Source organism: Lacerta agilis, chromosome 5 (genome assembly GCF_009819535.1).
Source record: "Lacerta agilis isolate rLacAgi1 chromosome 5, rLacAgi1.pri, whole genome shotgun sequence".
In the NCBI taxonomy this organism is placed as follows: Eukaryota; Metazoa; Chordata; class Lepidosauria; order Squamata; family Lacertidae; genus Lacerta; species Lacerta agilis.
In genome coordinates, this window is record NC_046316.1 from 6,808,337 (window position 1) to 6,830,353 (window position 22,017).

The 22,017-nt window shown below is 42.6% G+C and overlaps 1 protein-coding gene across 1 annotated transcript in view; it reads left to right on the plus strand.

Annotated features, from left to right (window-relative positions):
- LOC117046234 (anoctamin-2-like) overlaps positions 1-22,017 on the plus strand; it is a 47,785-nt gene that overhangs the window by 20,232 nt on the left and 5,536 nt on the right. Inside the window, exons 4-5 of the mRNA XM_033148031.1 lie at positions 18,377-18,475; positions 20,515-20,666. Of these exons, the coding sequence (XP_033003922.1) occupies positions 18,377-18,475; positions 20,515-20,666 (251 nt within the window). The remainder of the gene's footprint in view (positions 1-18,376; positions 18,476-20,514; positions 20,667-22,017) is intronic.

Consider the following 22,017-nt stretch of genomic DNA (forward strand, 5'->3'; position numbering starts at 1 on the left):
TTTGGAGTGACAAAGGTTGGTGGGGAAATGTTTAAGTGCAACTGCTTTTCAAAATAGCCCACCTCCCAAAGCTTCTTTTCTTTAAGAAAAAAACAGAACTCGCCGACAATATGAATATTGCAATAATCAATATGGGGGAATAAGAAGGGAATAAAGGAAAACACTGGTTGACTCTGTAGGGCAGATTTTAGAAGCATTAGTTAATTGAAACTGCCAAGACTCAACCTCAGAACATCTCTTATATTACCCACCTATTGTTTCAAGAAGCCTATGGGGGTATTATTTGGCTAAGATTTTGGGGAAGTCAGTAGGGTTGTGGGCCCGGGTGCCTTGAGGCCGCGAGCAGCCAGGGGTTTACATAGGAAGATGAAAGAATCATGGGATAATTGCTTTGGGATAAAATAGGTCACAATTTTATGGATTACTGATGTAAGTAGGTCTCGGCATAGGCATTGTAACCTGAATCACCCAGTCTGATTGCTCGATTGGATAGCTCAGTCGGTAGAGTATGAGACTCTTAATCTCAGGATTGTGGGTTTGCGTCCCATGTTGGGCGAAAGATTCCTACTATGCAGGGGGTTGAACTAGATAACCCCCGTGGTCCCTTCCAACTCTACAATAATATTATTCTGTGATATTATTCTGTGATTCTAAGTGTTAATCCTAAATTAAGGACCACCTCACGATGTACATCAAATCAGAGTGATCCCTCCAACATCACCATTTTTTTTGGGGGGGGGAGTGTCATGGCCTGCAAACCCCTGTCTGTGCATCAGGGCAGAATCCCCCCATAGCCCTTTACAGGGTACCCTGATTGTTTGGAATGGAGAGTGAGGGTCCCAGTCCCCCCATCTTCCTTGACATAAGGATACAACCCAATGCCTTATTCAGTTGTGACAATTCCTATGAGGAAGACAAAAACTCCAGACTGGTCCAATTTATCTGGAGGACAAATTCCTCCCTAGCCCCGAATACAGCCACCAAATTCTTCTAAAGCAAGGTCCTAAATGAGATCTTCTCACTAACCCTCGAGCAGAACCAAGCAGAAAATGAAGGGTGGCTGGCTGGGGAAGCCGAGTGCCAGCTGAGCTCCAGGCAGGAGGTGTGGCCTGGCTTTATAGTTTTCCTTTGGGTCTGCTCCAAAGCCACAGCCACCATGTCGCCCATGATCAGACAGAATCCAGGGCAAACCACCAGAGTTCTGTGCAACCACTAGGGGAAGAAATGGCATTATCCCTGGCTGTGCGGGAATACAGCGCCTGCCGCCTGCTCCTGGCGCCGCTCACTGGGAGGATAGTAAGCGGTTCTTTGTGAACTTCCTTTTCTTTCAAGCATTGACTTCAAGGAACCAAATCCTTCTTTGGCCATGTTTAAGTTGATTGGTCTTGGTAGGTGAGGTAAAAAGGTAAAGGTAAAGGGACCCCTGGCCGTTAAGTCCAGTTGTGGACGACTCTGGGGTTGCGGCGCTCACACTATAGTAAAAATAAATGACTTTCCCCCCTGTTAATTTAAAAAATAATAATACTTTAGGACAACACCTGTTTTCGTGTTTGGTCCCACTTTTATAATTCTTGCTGCATCTAGCAAATGAATTCTATTCCCAGAGTGACAGTTAGCGTGCAATGATGTTCTGGCACAAACAACCATGTTTTGTCATGACAGATACTCTTAGAAGTGGAAAGATTTTGTTGTGGAAAGGCTGTGGAGCTGGTGGTGGAAAGAATGCAGAAGAGAAGCGTTCATAAGCAGAAAGCAAACTCCTCCGTTACTTCTAGAATTTTCTATACGAGCTGTTTTTGAAAAGCTCTGACAAAGCTGAGGATGAACATTTCTTCACTTTTATCCCTTCTTGCTTTTTCAAAAGGATTCTTCACTGGGGTGGGCGATGAATTCAAAAGGACATTATTAAAACGCGCGAAGATAAATCTTTAACCAGTTGTAAAAATACATAATAAAGCAATACTATACAGTACATTAAATGCAATTTAAATGAATTTAGCAGTTACATTCAACTGCCTTTCTTCACAGCTTTAGGATGTTAGAATTGAATATTATTTTCTACAGTTTTAAACAATCTTTTCTGTCAGTTCTGATAACCAGTTTTTGAGTACTTTTTGGGGGGGGAGTCTATATTTTCTTTGCACAGTTTTACAGACAATATGGACACAGACATATTCTCCCACACTTAACAGCCTCAAACAGGTCTAAACTTTATGTCTTGATAACAACAGCCTTCTTTTTCATTCTTTTTTTAGTAGAGTACTGCTGATCGTGTTCAATGCTGTGATTATAACACTCTGGTTTGGGCAGGAGTGGTTTCTCCTAATCTTTTTTGATCAGCGATCCTGTCCCCTGTTCACTGGCGTAGGAAGGGCGGGGCGCAGGGGGAACACTCACCTCCCCAGAATGCTCACCATGCCCCTGCAGGTGGCGCACCCTGCCCCAGAACATGCTCTATCCACCACCCAAATGTCCCCCCCCCCTGGACTCAGGCACGGGCACAACCCCTCTCAGGGTTGACCAAACCATCGAGTCCCTGGATTCCTTTAATGGAATACCCTTTGCCTAGGGATGGCAAGAGCGTTCTCCCATCCCTGTCACCTGAACCTATCCGCAACCTTACAAGTTGTGACGATTTGCTACGCAGCAGGCGAAACCCAAATGGCACCAGCCAATCAGCCAAGTGGGAAAATTCCTGCCGTGCCCCTGTCCCAACAACAAACGACACATGACAGCATAGCAAGGTCCAGCGCAAGCCCGAAATATAGGGAGAGGTGAGCGGGTGTTCCGATGCACTGGCCCAAAGAGGAAGCTCTGGGTCACATGCATGGGCAAATATAGGTCCCTCGATCCGTTTGGCTAGCGTCCCATTGGCCTGATTAAACCCAGCATCGAGGGACCTACCAATAGGGTGTTGTAGCTATCCAAGCGTACCCACCCACAACACAGGGTTTGGTTGCCAGGTCACACCGCAATATGTGCCCCCTTTGAGGGAGGACACGATTTGTCAAACGCAAGCTGCAGAGTAAGGATGGGATCTGCTACCCTGCCCTGTGCCTGTTTGTCATTTCCGCTGCATGTCATCTTTGCACAAGCTTAATCTCTTGTCATCTGCATTTCATAAAATACATGGCAGCTCTGCCCGGTCTTGCTGTTTGGGAAGACACCAGTTCTTCTGTGCTGAAGATCTCACTGCTTGCAGGTCTGCTACCTTTAACCACTGCCGATCACCAAGTCTCTATTTGTATGCCCCCAGGGGTATTGTCATTTGTCTGTTTAGCGGTGTCTTGAAAAGATGTCATCTAAGGAAGTGGTGGCAGCGGCAGGAAGGTGGGGAATGACGAGGACCGAGAATTAGTACTTTCTTTTACTCTTTGACTATTTTATTTTATTTTAAAAATATTATTATCGAAGAAATTTTAACATAATCAAACGTTCAAATTACCTTTTACAATTTCAATTAACACCCCACCCCCGCGTGACTTCCCCCAACTTCCTTCCCTGGTTTATAACATTTTTTAAAAAAATGTTTTTACTGTATTTTATATTTGGTGTTAGCCGCCCTGAGCCCGGTCTTGGCCTGGGAAGGCGGGGTATAAATAAATTATTATTATTATTATTATTATTATTATTATTATTATTATTATTATTATTATTATTATTTCATATTTACTTCATATTTATATTTTCTAATTGTATTTGTCCATTGTAAATGTATTACTCAAATCCTGACCATTTGACTAATTTTAAAGTTGACCCATTCATCAATTCTCAGTTGTGTCATTAGCCCTAGTTGTTTTTGTCTGCTGTTTTGGTGATGCTGACAAGTCTAACTTGTCTGTAATTGTTCAAAGGATCTGTCAAGTTTACTTTCTCTTTGAAGAAGGAGAATTCATCTTGGCCATAACTGCGTGGATTAATACTAGCTAGAAGGAGTAGTAGCAACAATATTATTTGTTTAGCTTTATTTTATTTTTTTTAAAGAGATTTTATTATTTTATCATATAACAAAAAAGAAACAACATTAAACATGCATAAACATAAACATAGAAAAACATAATAAACAATTCAACGATAAAAAACACAACATTAACATACCAAAGAAAAAAGAAAACTTATACAAACCTTATCAAATTCTTATCTTTGTTACTCTACTTATTTATACTTCTTAAGGGGACTTCCCCTGGTCCCTCCTCTGTCTTCAAGAACATATATACTTTTTACGGTAGCTTCCTTTCTTTTTTCCATTATCTTATACTCAATATCCTAATGTTCTTTAAATTTATCTAAACCAATATATTTCTTAACTTATATTCTATATCTTAACACTTTCTTATACCAATAAATCCATCACATCAAAATTTCTTTTATAACCATTATAACTAACCTTATACTTCTAAAGCCGATTCTTATATATATTTCTGCTCAAATATTCAGACATTCAATTTCACGTGCTTAACTAAATAGTCCTTAAATTTCTTCCAATCTTGCGACACCTTCTCCTCCCTCTGGTCTCGGATTCTGGCGGTCAGGTCTGCGAGTTCCATAAACTCCATCAACTTCATCTGCCATTCTTCAATTGTTGGTATCTCTTCGCCCTTCCAGGCTCTTGCCAATAAGATTCTAGCCGCTGTCGTGGCATACATGAAAAACACTCTATCCTGACTGGGTATCTCTTCGTTGGTCATGCTCAAAAGAAATGCCTCTGGTTTCTTACAAAAGGTAATTTTCATTACCTTTTTAAGCTCATTATAAATCTTGTCCCAAAAGGCCTTTACCCCTGAACACGACCACCACATATGATAAAAGGTACCTTTCGACGATTTACATTTCCAACACACATCCGACATTTTAGAATTCATTCTAGCTATCTTAACTGGTGTCAGATACCATCTATATATCATTTTCATTACATTTTCTCTTAAACTATTGCATGCAGTAAAATTGATACCTTTCTGCCACAATCTCTCCCAGTCATCCATCATAATATTATGACCCACATCTTTTGCCCAATCTATCATTGTTGATTTAACCAGTTCATCTTTCGTATGCCACTCTAGCAACAAATTATACATCTTGGAAAGGTTTTTAGAGTTCGATTCGATCAGTTCTGTTTCCAGTTTTGATTTTTCCACTTGAAAACCAATTTTTTTGTCTAATTTAAATGTTTCATGTACCTGATGATATTGCAGCCAGTCGGGGACTTGGCTTTTAACTTGATCGTAGCTCTTCAGCTTAAATGAGTCCCCTTCCTGCTGCAATATATCCATGTATCGTAACCAACTTGCAGACATATTCGGTCTCTTATAGGCCTTGGCCTCCACTGGTGAGATCCATCTAGGAGTCTTTCTCTCCAGTAAGTCTTTATACCTAATCCAAACCTGATACAAAGATTTCCTAACTATGTGGCTCTTAAAGGTTCTGTGGATTTTTGCTTTGTCATACCAAAGGTATGCATGCCAACCAAACATATTATCGTGTCCTTCCAAGTCCAACACATCTACATTTTCTAGTTTAAACCAGTCTTTCAACCAGCAAAAGGCCGCTGCTTCAAAATAAAGTCTTAAGTCGGGCAGGGCAAAGCCTCCTCTCTCTTTAGAGTCTGTCAGAATCTTAAACTTAATTCTAGGCTTTTTGCCCTGCCATATAAACTTCGATAAGTCCCTTTGCCATGTCTTAAAACAATCCATTTTATCCAAGATTGGTATGGCTTGGAATAAAAACAGCATCCTTGGTAGGACGTTCATTTTGATCGCTGCTATTCTTCCCATTAACGACAGTCTCAATCTAGTCCATATCTCCAGATCTTTCTTTATCTCTGTCCACAGTTTTTCATAATTGTCTTTATACAGGTTCACATTTTTTGCTGTGAGATTGATACCTAGATATTTTACAGATTTAACAAAGTTGAGGCCTGTGCCTTCTTGTAGTCTTTTTATCTGTTCTGCACTCATATTTTTACTTAAAACTTTGGTTTTCTGTTTATTTAATTTGAAGCCAGCTACACGTCCAAATTGTTCGATTAGTTCCAAGGCTTTGGGGACACTGCTTTCCGGTTCTTGCAGGGATAACATCAGATCATCTGCGAAGGCGCGTAGTTTGTATTCTTTCTCACCCACCCTGATTCCTTTTATCTGTTTCTCTTTTCGTAGCATATTTAAAAGGACTTCCAGGACCGTAATAAATAATAAAGGGGAGATAGGGCACCCTTGTCTTGTTCCTTTTTCAACTTCAATTTCCTCCGATATCACACCGTTTACTATTATTTTTGCTCTTTGTTCTGTATAAATGGCTTTGATGCCATTTAAGAATCTTTCTCCAACTCCCATCTTTTCCAAATTCTTTTTCATAAACATCCAAGATACCTTGTCAAAGGCTTTCTCCGCATCAATAAACAATAGTGCTGCCTCTGTGTTTATGTTCCTTTCCAGTTTTTCTAAAATGTCCACAATAATTCTTGTATTATTGCTTATTTGTCTTCCTGGAAGGAAACCTGCTTGATCTTTATGTATATAGTCTTTCAGCACTCTTTTCAATCTTGTAGCCATAACATTTGCAAAAATTTTATAATCCACATTCAAAAGGGAGATTGGCCGATAATTTTTCATTAACGTTCTATCTGTATCTGGTTTTGGAATCAGTGTGATAAAGGCTTCTTTCCACGTCTCTGGTGCCCTATCTCCTTCTAATATTTTGTTGCAGATTTCTTTCAGAGGCTGCGAAAGCCAGTCTTTAAGAGTCTTATAAAACTTTGCTGTTAGTCCGTCTGGTCCTGGTGCCTTTCCTAGTTGCATGTTCTTAATTGCATCCTCAATCTCTTGGGTCGATATTGGGTGGTTGAGGGTTACTAATTTATCCTCTGGGACTTTTTGCAGACTGTTTTGTTGCAGAAATCGGTCTATCTCTTCTTCTTTTATCCTCTCCTCCTTGTACAGTTGCTTGTAAAATTTTTGAAAACACTTTCTGATTTCCTCCGGGTTCTCCACTATTTTCCCATTTACTGCTAGATTGCCGATGACATTTGCCTTTTGTCTTCTCTTCAATTGCCAAGCTAGTAACTTTCCACATTTATTCGCAGATTCAAATGATCTTTGTTTCATCATTTTCAATTTCCATTCTATATCTTGATTCATAATTTTAGCATACTGAGATTGCAAGTATTTAATTTCCTTTTGAATTCTTGAAGATTTGGGATGACCTCTTAACTCTTTTTCTTTGACTTTGATTAATTTCAACAATCTTTCCGTTTCCGCATTTTGTAATTTTTTCTTTTTTGCTTTTTCACTTATGAGGAATCCTCTCATTACCGCTTTACTTGCATCCCAGGCAGTTCTTTTTTCTACCTCCGAGTTCCAATTGATTTGAAAATACTCCTTCATCTTTTTCACAGCTCTTTCTACCAGCTTGGTGTCTCTCATCAACGCGTCATCCATTCTCCATCTGAAAGAACCCTTGGAAACCATTTTGAGGGTTACCTGTACAGGATTATGGTCCGAATAGGTCTTTGGGCCGATTTCCGCTTTTTGTATTTTAGAAGCCAATTCATTCGATATCCAGATGTAATCTATCCTCGACCATGACTGCTGAGATTCACTATAATAGGTTGCCTCTGTATCGGTGGGGTTTTTTAACCTCCAAGCATCCTCCAGATTTAAGTTGTCCACCATTTGAAAAAAAGTCCTAGGTAGTTTCCCATCATTTGTTAATTTGGTTCTTTGGGATCTATCCATTAAAGTGGAAACTGCACCATTAAAATCTCCAAGGCAAACTAATTTATAATCCAAATAGTCCAACAGCAAGTCATGTATTTTTTTGTAGAAAGTTGACTTTCCATCATTCGGTGCATAAAGTCCCAGAATCAAGAATTTTTCGCCTTGTATTTTAATTTCAATTGCGATGTATCTCCCTTCTTCATCTTTAAATAACTGTCTTGGGCTGTATTTCTCCTTTGCATATATTACCACACCTCTCTTTTTGACCTTATCTGATGAAATGAACTCTTGGCCTAGCTTTTTGTTTTGTAATAATCTTCTATGTCGCCGAACTATGTGTGTCTCCTGTAAACATATAATGTCCAAATTCTTCTTTTCCAATCCATGAAATACTCTGCGTCTCTTTGGTCTCTGGTTCAATCCCCGTACATTCCATGTCATTAACTTCAGGGCCATTTTCCTCTGTTTTAATCTTCTCCTCCAGTTGCTTCTGATTTCTTGTCGTCTTCAGGGTCTTTATCACTTGGTCCTGGTACCCCCGGGGGTGGAAGTACTCCTGGACGTCTGTATACAGATGATGGTTCAAGTGGCGTCTCTTTAAGCTCTTCCAGATGTTTGTCCAAAAATTTCTGCTTTTCAGCCAGGGATTTGATTCTTATCTTTTTTCCTCCAAATGTAAATGCAAGACCTTCTGGAAATTCCCAACTGAAGGAGATATTATTTCTTCTTAACTCCGCAACCAGGTCGTTGTATGGAATTCTTTTGTCCAAGAAAAATCTGGGGATATCCTTATAAAAAATGACTTTGTTCCACTGTACCACCAAGTTATTTCTATAGTGCAGATCCAGAAAGAAATCTCTATCGTTTCTATCATGCAACACCAGCAAACAGTCACTGACTGTTTTGGTGCTTTTCTTCCCTCTGGATCCTCTAGGCCCGAATCTGAAGGCTTTCACTATGCGTGCTGCGACGTTTACTTCTTCCAATTCCCAATATGATGAAAATTGCTTCACAATAAAAGCTTTCAGGTCTTCACCTTCCAGTTCTGGAAGACCCCTGAGACGAATGTTCCCCTCCCTCTGGTGGAGTTGAAGAAAGGCAAGAGACTCTTCTACAGTTCTCTGTCGTGTGCCAATTCTCTCTAAATTCTCCAAGTCTATATTGTCCAATTTCTGTTCCACTTTTTTATTTTTTCTTTAACCACTTTAAATTCCTCAGAGTCTTTTTTCAAAGTTGTCACCTCCTGTGCTATTTTATTTATTTCATCTCTGTTCTTTCTTACATTCTCCTCAATTTGGCCAATTGATCTCTCCAATGTGTCAGTGGAATTTTTTATATCTGCTTTTAGGTCAACTTGGAGTTTTTCTATTGCAGAGTTGACTGTAGCATTAACTGATGTACTTATTGTATTGACTGAAGCCTGCGTTTGCTTCAACCCCTCAGTCACACTTTTGAGACCTGCTATTTCTGCTACACTTGCAGCTAATTTCTCCATTTGTTCTTGTAAAGGTAGGGAAAAGGAGCCTTTTCTTTGTACAGAGCTAGCTGTTTTAGATCTAGTGCTCTCATGCATGTCCTGTGAGCTCTGTAATTGTAATCTCAAGGTCACTCCAGTTGCTGTGGTAACCGTCTCAGACATTCACAGTGAAAAGCCAGCAGTCTTAAAAGTAAACACCAGGTGGCCAGCAATTCCCTCCTGAGAACAAAGAGACTGCTGAGCCAGGAGTCCCACAAAAGTCCAGTAATTAAACTTCTAAGCACAGAGTTCGCAGTTTTAAGGTCTCAAACTAGTTTCCAGTCAAAAAGAAGTTAGTTTTTAAATAGTCCAAGCCAGTAACTGTATTTCCCATGCAGTGTTACCACCAAGTCTTTATATTAAGCTGTAACTGGCCACAAAGTATCTAAAATGTCTCCACTGGTAAACAGTCACTGACACAGTAGCAGAAGAAAAAATGGCAACAAATTATTGCAGCCCGCTACCGACCCCGAATCCTAATCCTGAGGGAGAGCGGTGTCTTCTTTTGCCATATCTCCTGTTTTTAAGTCTTTAAACATCCTTAAAACAACTTTTAATCCACTTTTAAAAAGTTTGGCAGAGTTCGCAAAACTTTTCCGTTAGTCGCGGCTTTGATCTTTTAGCGCTACCAAGCTCCGGCAAACAGTTCAAAGGGAGCAGGCTTCCTTTTAACTTTTCTCTGTAAGTTATTACTCTCCAAAATTCTAACAGTTCAGAAGTTTTACTTACAGAGTTCCTTTTAAGACTTCTAGGTAGGAAGTGTCGGGTGCTCGCGTCTGGCGGGATCGCTGCTTTGATCCTCCGAAGGCAGTCGCCTCTTCAGCCCCGCACCAGAGCTTCACTCGCCTGATTTTCCCCCTTACGAGGGTCGATCAGGAGCGAAGATGGCACGTCTGGGACCCACGAGGCAGGCGGTCCACGGGACGCTCTTCCCGTGGCTTTAAGGGACCCGTGGCGCAGGCACGGTAATCCCTAAAGCCTTGCGGAGGACGGAGCCGTCGGACTCCCGTCCGCCATTGACCGGCACCAAACCGGAAGTCTATTTTTGTTTAGCTTTAAGGCAAGCCATAACAAAGAAAAAAAAAATACTTTGAGGGTTGAACCACAAATTTCCTGGCAGCCAATGCAAATAGAGAAATGTGCAGGCTGACATAATTTTCTTTGTCCAGCGACAGAAAGCACACAAACTCAACTTATGTAAGAGTTGGGACCATCCTTAAGTAAGTCGGACAGCAGACTCGAAGGTTGGCAACGAAAACGACAACACAACCAGTACAGTCTTACCCTGGGTTGCGCACACCCCGGGTTGCAGACGTTTGAGTTAAGAATGCCCACAACCCGGAAGCGTTTCCTGGGCGCATGCAACCCGCACATGCGCAGAACGCTTCTGCGCACTTTGTGCATGCGCAGAAATGCTCAAATCGCGCTACTTCCGGGTTTTTTCTTTGGGGTGTGTGTTCGTGTTATGCACGCCCGTGTTACGTAGCACGATCCGGAACGTAATATGGGGTACCACTGTATTTTATAGTGCTAGTCTACACCCAATATTCCATCATGTGTATATCTAGTTCTGTACACATAGTCTCATACTTGATTTTACTTGGGAGCCCCAGGACACGTCTCAAGAAACTTGAGTTTTTAAATGATAACATAAACTGTCAGTTCTTTGAATTTCCATCTTCTCAGTGGAGAAAAGGTCGGCGTTTTTTCCTCTTTGTATGAGAAATAAATGAAAAACATGATATTAAGAAGACTAAATAAAACTTGTGTAATTCACCATGACCTCAGTTTTCTTTATAAAGCTGCTCCTGGTGCCATTAGGCATTATTACCTTTTCTGCACCCTAAGCACTTGCAATCATGTCATGCAATAGGGAGGAGAGCTATATAGGTGGGAGACAGGGTTTGGAACATAAAAATCCCTGTTAATGACTACTGTCATCACTTCAATAAGTGATTCCCAAGAGTTCTTGGGAATATATATTTCAGTATTCAGAGCTGACAGTGAAATGCATTGCACAATTATAAGGGTCTGGTTCAAAAAGTTGCTACTTGTGTTTTGTTACCCTTTTGCTGCTGCTTCTAAATATCACTAACACTTGCATGAAAGCCCAGGCATAGTTTCTTTGCAACTTCTTAATTCTAAGACCCTTAGGTATAATGTCCAGGTTCTTGTATTTAGTCAGAAAGGAGATATCAGTCTGTACCTGTGCAAGTTTCTTTGTGAGGTTGATGGACTTCCATTTCATGCGGCTCAATGTGGTGCCTTTCATGGTTCTAGATTCAGGTAGGTAGCTGTGTTGGTCTGACATAGTCGATAAATAATAATAATAATAATAATAATAATAATAATAATAATAATAATAATATATTATTTGTACCCCGCGGCTTCCATCAAATATTAAAATACATTTAAAATATCACAGATTAAAAACTTCCCTAAACAGGGCTGCCTTCAGGTATTTTCTGAATGTCAGGTACCCTGTTTCTCCTAAAATAAGACATGGCCATAAAATAAGCCATAGCAGGATTTCTATGCATTTGCGAAATATAAGCCGTTCCCCAAAAATAAGCCATACCCCGAAAATAAGCCATAGTGACGTGGTACCTCCCATTAAAACAGCCTGGAGAAGCGTGGCTATGCAGCATACCGATGTGACACGGTTAAAATAAGACATTCCCTGAAAATAAGCCATACTGTGTTTTGTTGAGCGAAAAAAAAATAAGACGGTGTCTTATTTTAGGAGAAACACGGTAGTTGTTTATCTCCTTGACCTGTGATGGGAGGGCGTTCCACAGGGCGGGCGCCACTACCGAGAAGGCCCTCTGCCTGGTTCCCTGTAGCTTTGCTTCTCGCAGTGAGGGAACCGCCAGAAGGCCCTCGGCGCTGGATCTCAGTGTCCGGGCTGAATGATGGGGGTGGAGACGCTCCTTCAGGTATACAGGACCGAGGCCATTTAGGGCTTTAAAGGTCAGCACCAACACTTTGAATTGTGCTCGGAAACGTACTGGGAGCAAATGTAGATCTCTCAGGACCGGTGTTATGTGGTCCCAGCGGCCACTCCCAGTGGCACCTTAGAGACCGAAAGTGTGCATGCACATGAAAACTTATACCTAGAACAAATTCAGTTGGTCTCTAAGGTGCCACTGGACAATTTTTTAATATATTTCGAGTGCTTCAGACCAACACAACTACCTACCTGAATCTATTAAAGCCCAATCAGCGTATTTGCAAATGAGAGAACAGGACTCAGCTTTCTTTGAGGTTCGATTGTTTCATAACTCATAACCCTACTGTGGAGTGGAGTGGACTGGGTTGGGGGTGGGGAGCTCAATCCCAGCTGTTGGGGTGACGGTCTCTCAGCTTGCAGAGATGGGTCACCAAGATGTTGAAGGGTGTGGAAACCAAGCCTTATGAGGAACTGTTGAGCAAGTTGGGTATGTTTAGCCTGAAAAAGAGGCTGTCCCATGGAAGATGGAACAAGCTTGTTTTCTCCTGCTCTGTATGGTAGGACCTCCTGTGGTGCAATGGGTCAGTGCGTCTGGCTGTTAACCAGAAGGTTGGTTTGAGTCTACCCAGGAATGACTGTGGGCAGAATTCCTGCATTTCAGGGGGTTGGACTATCAGGCTTCCTCGTTCCCATCATCTCTGACCACTGGCCCTGCTAGCTAGGGATCATGGGAGTTTTAGGCCAAAAACATCTGGAGGGCCAAGTTTGGGAATGCCTGGACTAAGTGATTCTTGGATTCCCTTCCAACCCTAGAATTCTATAATTCTTTGCCCCAAACCAATGGCTTCAAGTTACAAGAAATGAGTTTCTGACTAAACATCAGGAAGAACATTAGTAAGAGCTGGTCGACAGAGTTCAGAAGGTGGTGGACTCTCCTTTTTTGGGAGATTTTTAAACAGACGCCATCTGTCAGGGATTCCTCTGATCGCGGAGGTTAGAACTAAATGATCCTTGAGGTCTCTTCCAAACCCAAATTTCTATGATTCTGAAGAAGAGGAAGAGGAAGACGACAAAGAAGAAGAAGAAGAAGAAGAAAAAGAAGAAGAAGAAGAAGAAGAAGAAGAAGAGGAGGAGGAGGAGTTTGGATTTGATATCCCGCTTTATCACTACCCGAAGGAGTCTCAAAGCGGCTAACATTCTCCTTTCATTTTCCTCCCCCACAACAAACACTCTGTGAGGCGAGTGAGGCTGAGAGACTTCAGAGAAGTGTGACCAGCCCAAGGTCACCCAGCAGCTGCATGTGGAAGAGCGGAGACACGAACCCAGTTCACCAGATTTACACCACACTGGCTATGGCTTAGCTCAAAGTAGCGGGAGAACTGGGGAAGGAGCAAAATGGCTTCTATCTCCTTTTCAGGAACCCTTGCATTTTTTGCTTATATTTTAATGTAACAACATAAACATTATTATTCAATGGAACAATAATGGAATTGTGGGGGAGGCACCAGAAATCTAAACTGAGCCCATCAGAAAATGACTTAAGCAAACTGTTATTTCAACAGTTCAAATGCCTTAGCAGCTACTAACAGGTAGGACCAGATAGTTCAAGAGATCATGAATTAATATGTGCAGGGGCATGATGAGAACAGTTAATATAAAAAGCATTTTCCTCAAGCTATTGGTTCATCTCTGAATGTTCAGCCCTTGAAGAAAACTGTTTTAATGGGGTTGAACCAGAATGGGTAATCCATGCTGAAAGATTATATATTTCTGCATCTTTCAACAATAGAATCATTCGTTGTCAGCTATTTTTCTAACCAAATAAACAAATGCAGGGTTTCAGCTCTTCTGAACACATTAATTAAATTCTGCATCTTTCAACAAGGGAATACAACAATACAAATGTTATTCAATAAACTGAAATTAAACACTGTGCCGTTGTTGTTGCATGCAAAAAAAGAATCATACAGGAAATATTATAAATATATTTTATTGTTCTTAACATACTTAGTGTTTTAACAAGTGGGGCCTACAGTAAAACATTGCAAACTTCCCTCACCCCTTTATAGCCGTGCTCCTGTTTAGGGCACCAGCCAGTCATGTTGTCCTTCAGGGTGGTGGTTGTTGTTGTTCAGTCGTGTCCGACTCTTCGTGACCCCATGGACCAGAGCATGCCAGGCACGCCTATCCTTCACTGCCTCTCACAGTTTGGCCAAACTCATGTTAGTAGCTTCAGGGTGGTGCTGTGGTCTAAATTTTTATATTTTATTCCTGGAGATTGTAAATTTATTTCAGATGGTTTGAGTTAGAGTCAATTACCAGGGGAATAGGGACGCAGGTGGCGCTGTGGGTTAAACCACTGAGCCTAGGGCTTGCTGATCAGAAGGTCGGCAGTTCCAGTCCCCATGACGGGGTGAGCTCCCGTTGCTCGGTCCCAGCTCCTGCCAACCTAGCAGTCCAAAAGCACACCAGTGCAAGTAGATAAATAGGTACCACTGCAGCGGGAAGGTAAACAACGTTTCCATGCACTCTGGTTTCCGTCACGGTGTCCTGTTGCGCCAGAAGCGGTTTAGTCATGCTGGCCACATGACCCGGAAAGCTGACTGTGGACAAACACCGGCTCCCTTGGCCTGAAAGCGAGATGAGCGCTGCAACCCTATAGTCACCTTTGACTGGATTTAACCGTCCAGGGGTCCTTTACCCTTACTTTACTTTACTTTACTTTTTGGGAGCCACCCAGAGTGGCTGGGGAAGCTCAGGCAGATGGGCGGGGTACAAATACCGGTAATAAATTATTATTATTATTACTTTACTTTACTTTACTGGGACACAGGTGGCGCTGTGGTCTAAACCACTGAGCTTAGGGCTTGCTGATCAGAAGGTCGGCAGTTCAAATCCCCGCAGCAGGGTGAGCTCCCGTTGTCCCGTTGCTCGGTCCCAGCTCCTGCCAACCAAGCAGTTTGAAAGCACATCAAAGGTCAAAGTGCAAGTAGATAAATAGGTACCACTCCGGTAGGAAGGTAAACGGCGTTTCCGTGTGCTGCTCTGGTTCGCCAGAAGTGGCTTAGTCATGCTGGCTACATGACCCGGAAAAACTCTCTGCGGAGAAACGCCGTCTCCCTCGGCTAGTAAAGCGAGATGAACACCGCAACCCCAGAGTTGTTTATGACTGGACTTAACTGTCAGGGGTCCTTTAGCTTTACCTTTATATTAGGTATATAGTTTAAGATGATGTTATTTGTGAATTTTTTAACTCTTCCCCCACAATAATACTTATACATCTCAATATTTTTTCCAAAAAAATTTCTAACACTGAACTGGAATTCCTCTCAAAATGTAGATTAATCTGGGAATAATATTCATCTTGAGAGCATTAACCCTTCCCCATAGGGTACAGTTTAGTGACTCCCATCTATCAATATCTAAAGAAACCTCATTAATTATGAATATTGCTATATTACTGCAAGCTATTAGTCATTATTTTTCAACCAATAAGGACACCTACATAGAGATTTCTTTTCAATACAGTGACCAGGAATCAGGCTTTGCCGTGCTATTCCCATTAATGTTAAAATGAATTGTATGATTCAAATCCCCATACACAAACATGGAAAATCTGTGTCTTGATGTTTGTTAATTCAGTGCACGTTGTGAATTGCATGGCAGCTCCTTGGGACTAGTGACGAAGCAATTTGTGTAAGCAGAGGCAGTGCCAAGTGACCCAGAAGGATTCTGTGAATACCCTAGACACCACCTCTGGGCAATAGCTGGTCTCACTTTACATCAGAACTGCAATAAATCAGCAAAAAACCCAACCAAAAAAACCCATTTCCTTGGCTTGATCTTTTGGAGATGTATTTTTATACAACGAACAGGAGCAGTTTTATTTACATTTTCCTTTGATTACAAAGCATAGCTGTCAGGTTTCGGATTTGAAAATAAGGGATCAGCAGTCTCACCTATCCCGGGGACAGTCACATATCAGTGGTGGGCGGAGCCAGAAGCAAAAGTGGGCGGAGCAGCAATGTAAACTCCAAGCGGGCTCAGGCTCGGAGCGGAGCAAAGAGGAGGGCAGCCAGCAAAGAGGAGGGCAGCCATGTGCTCCGCGCAATGGAGCCCCATTGTCTTCTTGTCTGATCCCATCAAAACAGGACAGGAAGCAGCAGCTGCTCAAAGGCAGCCAGGCTCTGCCTGCCAGCTAACCCTATTGGCCGGCTGAGAGGCTCAGCGGCAACGGATAGGGGCTGATGCAGGGGGAGGAACACACCCCTCTGTAAGCACGGGAAACGGCTCCCACTTGCTTTGAGGGCTGAGGCTTTTCTCTCCAAGTAGGCGAGGTCTTCTCATCCAGTCCCTGGCCAGCAGGGGAGGAGCTGCTTCCATTAAAAACAGGAAATTTAAGGGAAATGAAAAATAAGGGAGAGCAGCGGGAAACTGCTTGAAATAAGGGAGAATCCCGGGGAAAACGGGATACTTGACAGCACTGTTACAAAGCAGCTATGTTACCTAACTCTGTCAAATGTAGTTAACAGCTACACCAAAACCCTGAGTGTGCTGGGTGCCTTGAGAAAAGTGCATAACAGAGAATGAGAACTTAGGAAAAGCCCTTTCCTGTTCCTGGGGAGATGACGTTGCGGGCTGGGAGCAAGCCCTCCCCACGCACGCAGGGCGGGATCGCCATTGGATGGTCCTTGGCCATGTCACCCTTAGGCTGTCCAATCTGGATGGTCTGGGGGCGTGGCACGGGCTATTTAAACTGGCCGTGGCCGAGGACCCACCCCTGTTTTTCTCCCTGCTTGGCCAGTTCTCCCTCCCCCCCTCCCTCCCTTAGGTTAGGCTCTTTTGACCTTGCTATGGACCTCAGTTGGTTTCCTTGGTTGTCCAAGGGACATGGTAGGAATTTTTCCACTTCGCAAATTGGCACTGACCATTTGGTTTTTTCGCCTACCTTGTAGCAAATCGTCACAACTTTGTAAGGTTAGGTGGTTAGGCATTGGAGTATTAGGTTGAAGGTGAGGGGAGGTAGTGGCCATCACCTACCCCTCCTAATTCAAGGGTATTCCGTTAAAGGAATCCGGGGGGGCAGGGTCTGTATCCGAAGCCCCAAATGGGGGGGGGAGCTAGAGCCATGGCACAACCCCTAGCGATGACCTTGGGGGAGTTCCTAGTTGGTGTGCACCAGCAGGGCTCCTCCTACTGGTGGTTAACCCTTCCAAGACTCCTGCAGATGGGCAGAAGTCAGATAGAGTCGCATGGTTTCCAATACCTAAGCCAATACCATTCACATTCTGTAACCAATAAAGTTGTTGCCTTTTTCTCCCATTAACCAAAAATACTGTTTTGTGTGTCTTTATTCCACTTCCCGGGAGGGTTTGGGACCTTGCCATGCAACTCCTTTACAATGAGTAACACAATTTATCTCTGTTGTCCAAGCTACATAGCTTCAGTGCCATCATCCATACCAGTACCAGGACTATTTAAAGTGTTGGTCTATCATTGATCTAAGGACAAGAATGTAGCATCGTTAGTTTTCATGGTGCATTACAGAAATAGCATAAACAAAATATGGGTCCCCGACTTGCAGATCTCATTATGTAAATTAAGGATAGGTTTAATCTTAAATGAAGGGGGGGGACCCGCCCAGTAATTAGCCAGAGCATCTCTAACTGATTTCTATACTGCCCAAATATTATTATTTTTTTAAAAAAACTCAACGCTAGTTACAAGCTCTGTACATATTTTTAAAGGAAAGAATAGGAAGGATATATGTTGTATCATAATTATACATTGTGATTTATTTTATTTTATTTTTTCATGCGATGTAGATACTTATTTAATGCACTATCTCAACCACCTCCTTGGTGGTTCAGGCCATATTGATTTAAATATGCAGGAAGGAAATTGAGGTTGAAGATGGCTATTCCAAGATCCCCAATGACACTCAAGCTGAATGAGACGTGAGCCCAGGGTGCTTAGTGCCTTTAACCCTGAAACACTTTGTCCACTATAATTAATATGTTATCACTGAAACAACACTACAAAAATGTGCTCTGTTGTTGAATCGGAAAATACGAGGTTAAGGGCATTGCTTTTATATAATCCGCCCCTTTGCTTTGTATGTTGTGCCTTTAGCTCCTCTAATTTAATTTGTAATTTAATTTGTATTTCAAGAAAATTTGTCCTCTTTTCACCTTTCAGAATAAGACACAAGGGCTGAGTTTTGTCCGAATACATGCACCATGGAATGTGCTTAGCCGAGAAGCAGAGTTTCTTAAAATAAAAATGCCCACGAAAAGGGTAAGTAGTACTCGGTTCTGTTTTAATCATTTTGAAACTTGCAGAACATTACAGAGGAAAGGCAGTGAATGCTGGTTATTTCTAATCTCTGAGTATGGCAAGGAAGAAGCAGACCCCCCCTCCCCAGTGACTACCTATTCTATGATTCCCTCCACTCATAACATAGTCGTGTTATAAGGAAATTGGCACGACACATGTTTTAACATGTTATTTGTTTAATGGAATTGTTGTGTTGGGAGGGACCTGAAGAGTCATATAGTCCAATCCCCTGCAATGCAGGAATCACAGATAAAGAGCCCCTGACAGATGGCCACACAACCTCTGTTAGGAAATATCCACCATCTGTGGTTGGGGACGTGGGTTGCGCTGTGGTCTAAACCACTGAGACATGGGCTTGCCGATCGGAAGGTCGGTGGTTTGGATCCTCGCAACGGGGTGAGCTCCCATTGCTCGGTCCCAGCTCCTGCCCACCTAGCAGTTCGAAAGCACACCCAAAAGTGCAAGTAGACAAATAGGTACCACTCTGGTGGGAAGGTAAACGACGTTTCCATGCGCTGCTCTGGTTTCGCCAGAAGTGGCTTAGTCATGCTGGCCACATGACCTGGAAAAACTGTCTGTGGACAAACGCCGGCTCCCTCGGCCTGTAAAGCGAGATGAGCGTGCAACCCTAGAGTCGTCCGCGACTGGACCCAACGGTCAGGGGTCCCTTTAGCTTTACCATCTGAGGTTCCACCGTCAAGGAGCTCTTACTCCCAGACAGTTCTACCCAGTGCTTAGTCAGAATCTCCTTTCTTGTAATCTCTTGGTTTGTAGCATCATCCATTGGTTTGGACCATCTTCCCATCAACAGTTGATACCTTGATATTTTCCTTGTTTGATTGTTAGGTTTCCTTTCTTACAGAACTTATCTCCACCAGGACTGCCTTGAAATCCCAAAGAAACAACTCAAGCTTCTCCCTTCCTTTTCACTTTGTGCGACCTCAGCAAATATATTGCTGTTCGGGGGGGGGGGGGGGTTGAGGGAAGAGAATATAAACTATCCCGATGAGGAACTATTGCTTCAGCCTGCCTCTTAAAATGAATCCCTTCCCATTCAAGGATTCTGTATCCTTTGCAGCAGATCAGCTGAATGAATGATGGCTGAGAAGCACTATTGAATGTTTGTACATTAGTAGAGCCAAAGGTGGACGCGGGTGGCACTGTGGGTTAAACCACAGAGCATAGGGCTTGCTGATCAGAAGGTCAGCGGTTCAAATCGCCGCAATGGGGTGAGCGTCCATTGTTTAGTCCCTGCTCCTGCCCACCTAACAGTTCTAAAGCACGTCAAAGTGCAAGTAGATAAATAGGTACCGCTCCGGAGGGAAGGTAAACGGCGTTTCCGTGCGCTGCTCTGGTTCGCCAGAAGCGGCTTTGTCATGCTGGCCACGTGACCCGGAAGCTGTACACCGGCTCCCTCGGCCAGTAATGCGAGATGAGCGCCGCAACCCCAGAGTCGGACACGACTGGACCTAATGGTCAGGGGTCCCTTTACCTTTACCTAGAGCCAAAGGCCAGCCCAAATCATTTTGGCACCTGAGGCGAACCACAAAATGCCACTGCCAGCGGAGAAAGGGTGAGTGAAGACCTATATCAAGAACAAGGGAGGGAATAAAGACCTACTTTGGCATCTGCTGCCCCTGTGGATCCTACTGCCCAAGGCTGTTGCCTCACCTTGCCTCATGGCTGGGCCGGCCCTGACACAAGTGTTCTGAAATGATACAATAAAATAAATATTCCTAGCTAGCAGTTCCAATATTCCCAGGATCTATTGAGACACTGCAGACAACCACTTCAGGGGGTGACATTTTTCTTTCAATAGGAGCTCATTTTCTGGAACCAAAACTGGTGGTGAGACAATGCTCAGTATTTCTCCTTCAATATTGGTGCTTCACTAACTTTTCTTGGATATGGGCTCTGGTGAAAAGATGCCATTCGATTATTCTAAACAAATTAATATTTGGGAAGCCACCTGCTCATGTGTGCTCTCTTTGTTTCTCCAGACGTATGAAATAAAAGAAGAAACGGGAATTGTCAATAAGTTGTCTGAAATATGGCAGAAGTTTACAAAACCTTTGCAGCCCAATGTGCCACAGCAAAATACCACCAGAATGAAGCATTTATCTTATCCTTTCTCCAGAGAAAAAATCTATTTGTGAGTACTCAACAAGGTGCACAGTATAATTCCCCGCGAAATAAAATTAAAAAATTCCATAATCTATTTTTTTATTTTTTCCAATTTTTCGGAAAAAAACAAAAAAGGCTTCAGGAAAAAATTGGGAAAAAACGGGTTTTTTTCCGGGCCTTCACATCTCTAGTCGGGAACCAATGCCTAAGCCAACAATGTGTAATCAATAAAGTTGTGGCCAAAATTTTGCCAATAACCTTAAACAAATATTGGTGTCAACTATGTCTTTCTTGGGAGGTCTTCACATGCAAATACAGTGATGAAAGTAAAACACAATGGTAATCCAAAACATTTAACAGCAAACAACGAAACAGAGTGAGCGCTCCTGTCGTGTAGCTGACTCCCATATTGTCCTGGTCTGGGACTCAACTGAAGCTTTGTGTCTCGTGAGCTTCATGATTGCGGAGACGGATTTAGGGGAGTGCAACTGGTTTGCCCGCAATGGGTGCTGTAGGTGCGGATCAACAATGACAGAAGGCGAGAGGGTGGAGGGTGCCAAATTTTGGTGTTGCACAGGGCGCCGCTGGAATATTAAAACACCCGAAGTCCACCACTGGTGAGTGTCCTTCCCACAGCCACGCTGCAAAAACCTGAAGAAGTGTGCATGCACACGAAAGCTCATACCAAGAACGAACTTAGTTGGTCTCTAAAGTGCTACTGGAAAGAATTTTATTTTTTTATTTTGTTTTGACTATGGCAGACCAACACAGCTACCCACCTGTAACTGCAAAAACCTATGCAACCTTTCTCTGTTTGGGCAAACATTTGTGACCAGGAAGCAGTGGGGGATTTATTTATATTCAAATATGCATTGTATACCGTATTTTCCACCGTATAAGATGACTGGGCGTATAAGACGACCCCCAACTTTCCCAGTTAAAATATAGAGTTTGAGATATACTCGACTGCAGATTATCCACCCGGCTTATAAGACGACCCCCGACTTTTGAGAAGATTTTTCCGGATTAAAAAGTAGTCTTATACACCAGAATATACAGTAATTTGTTTCTTAATGTTCTTGCACTGCCCTCAGACTTTGGCATAGGATAAGTTAGCATCCAGGAACATTTCACAGGTAATTTTTTTTAAAAAAATCATGGGTTTAGACATTATTAAATAGGGTTCCCTTCTTTTGAAAGCGGGGAGTGCATGGACCTTGCGAGAGAAGGAAAACTCTATTGATTCTTACCTAACTCTGCATTTCTAGAAATGACCGTTAAACTTGTCAAACAGAATCATATGAGCTGGCAGACTTTTTAAGCAAAAACTGTCACCTTTTATTTATACAGTCCTTTACCGTTTTACTCAGAGGTAAGCT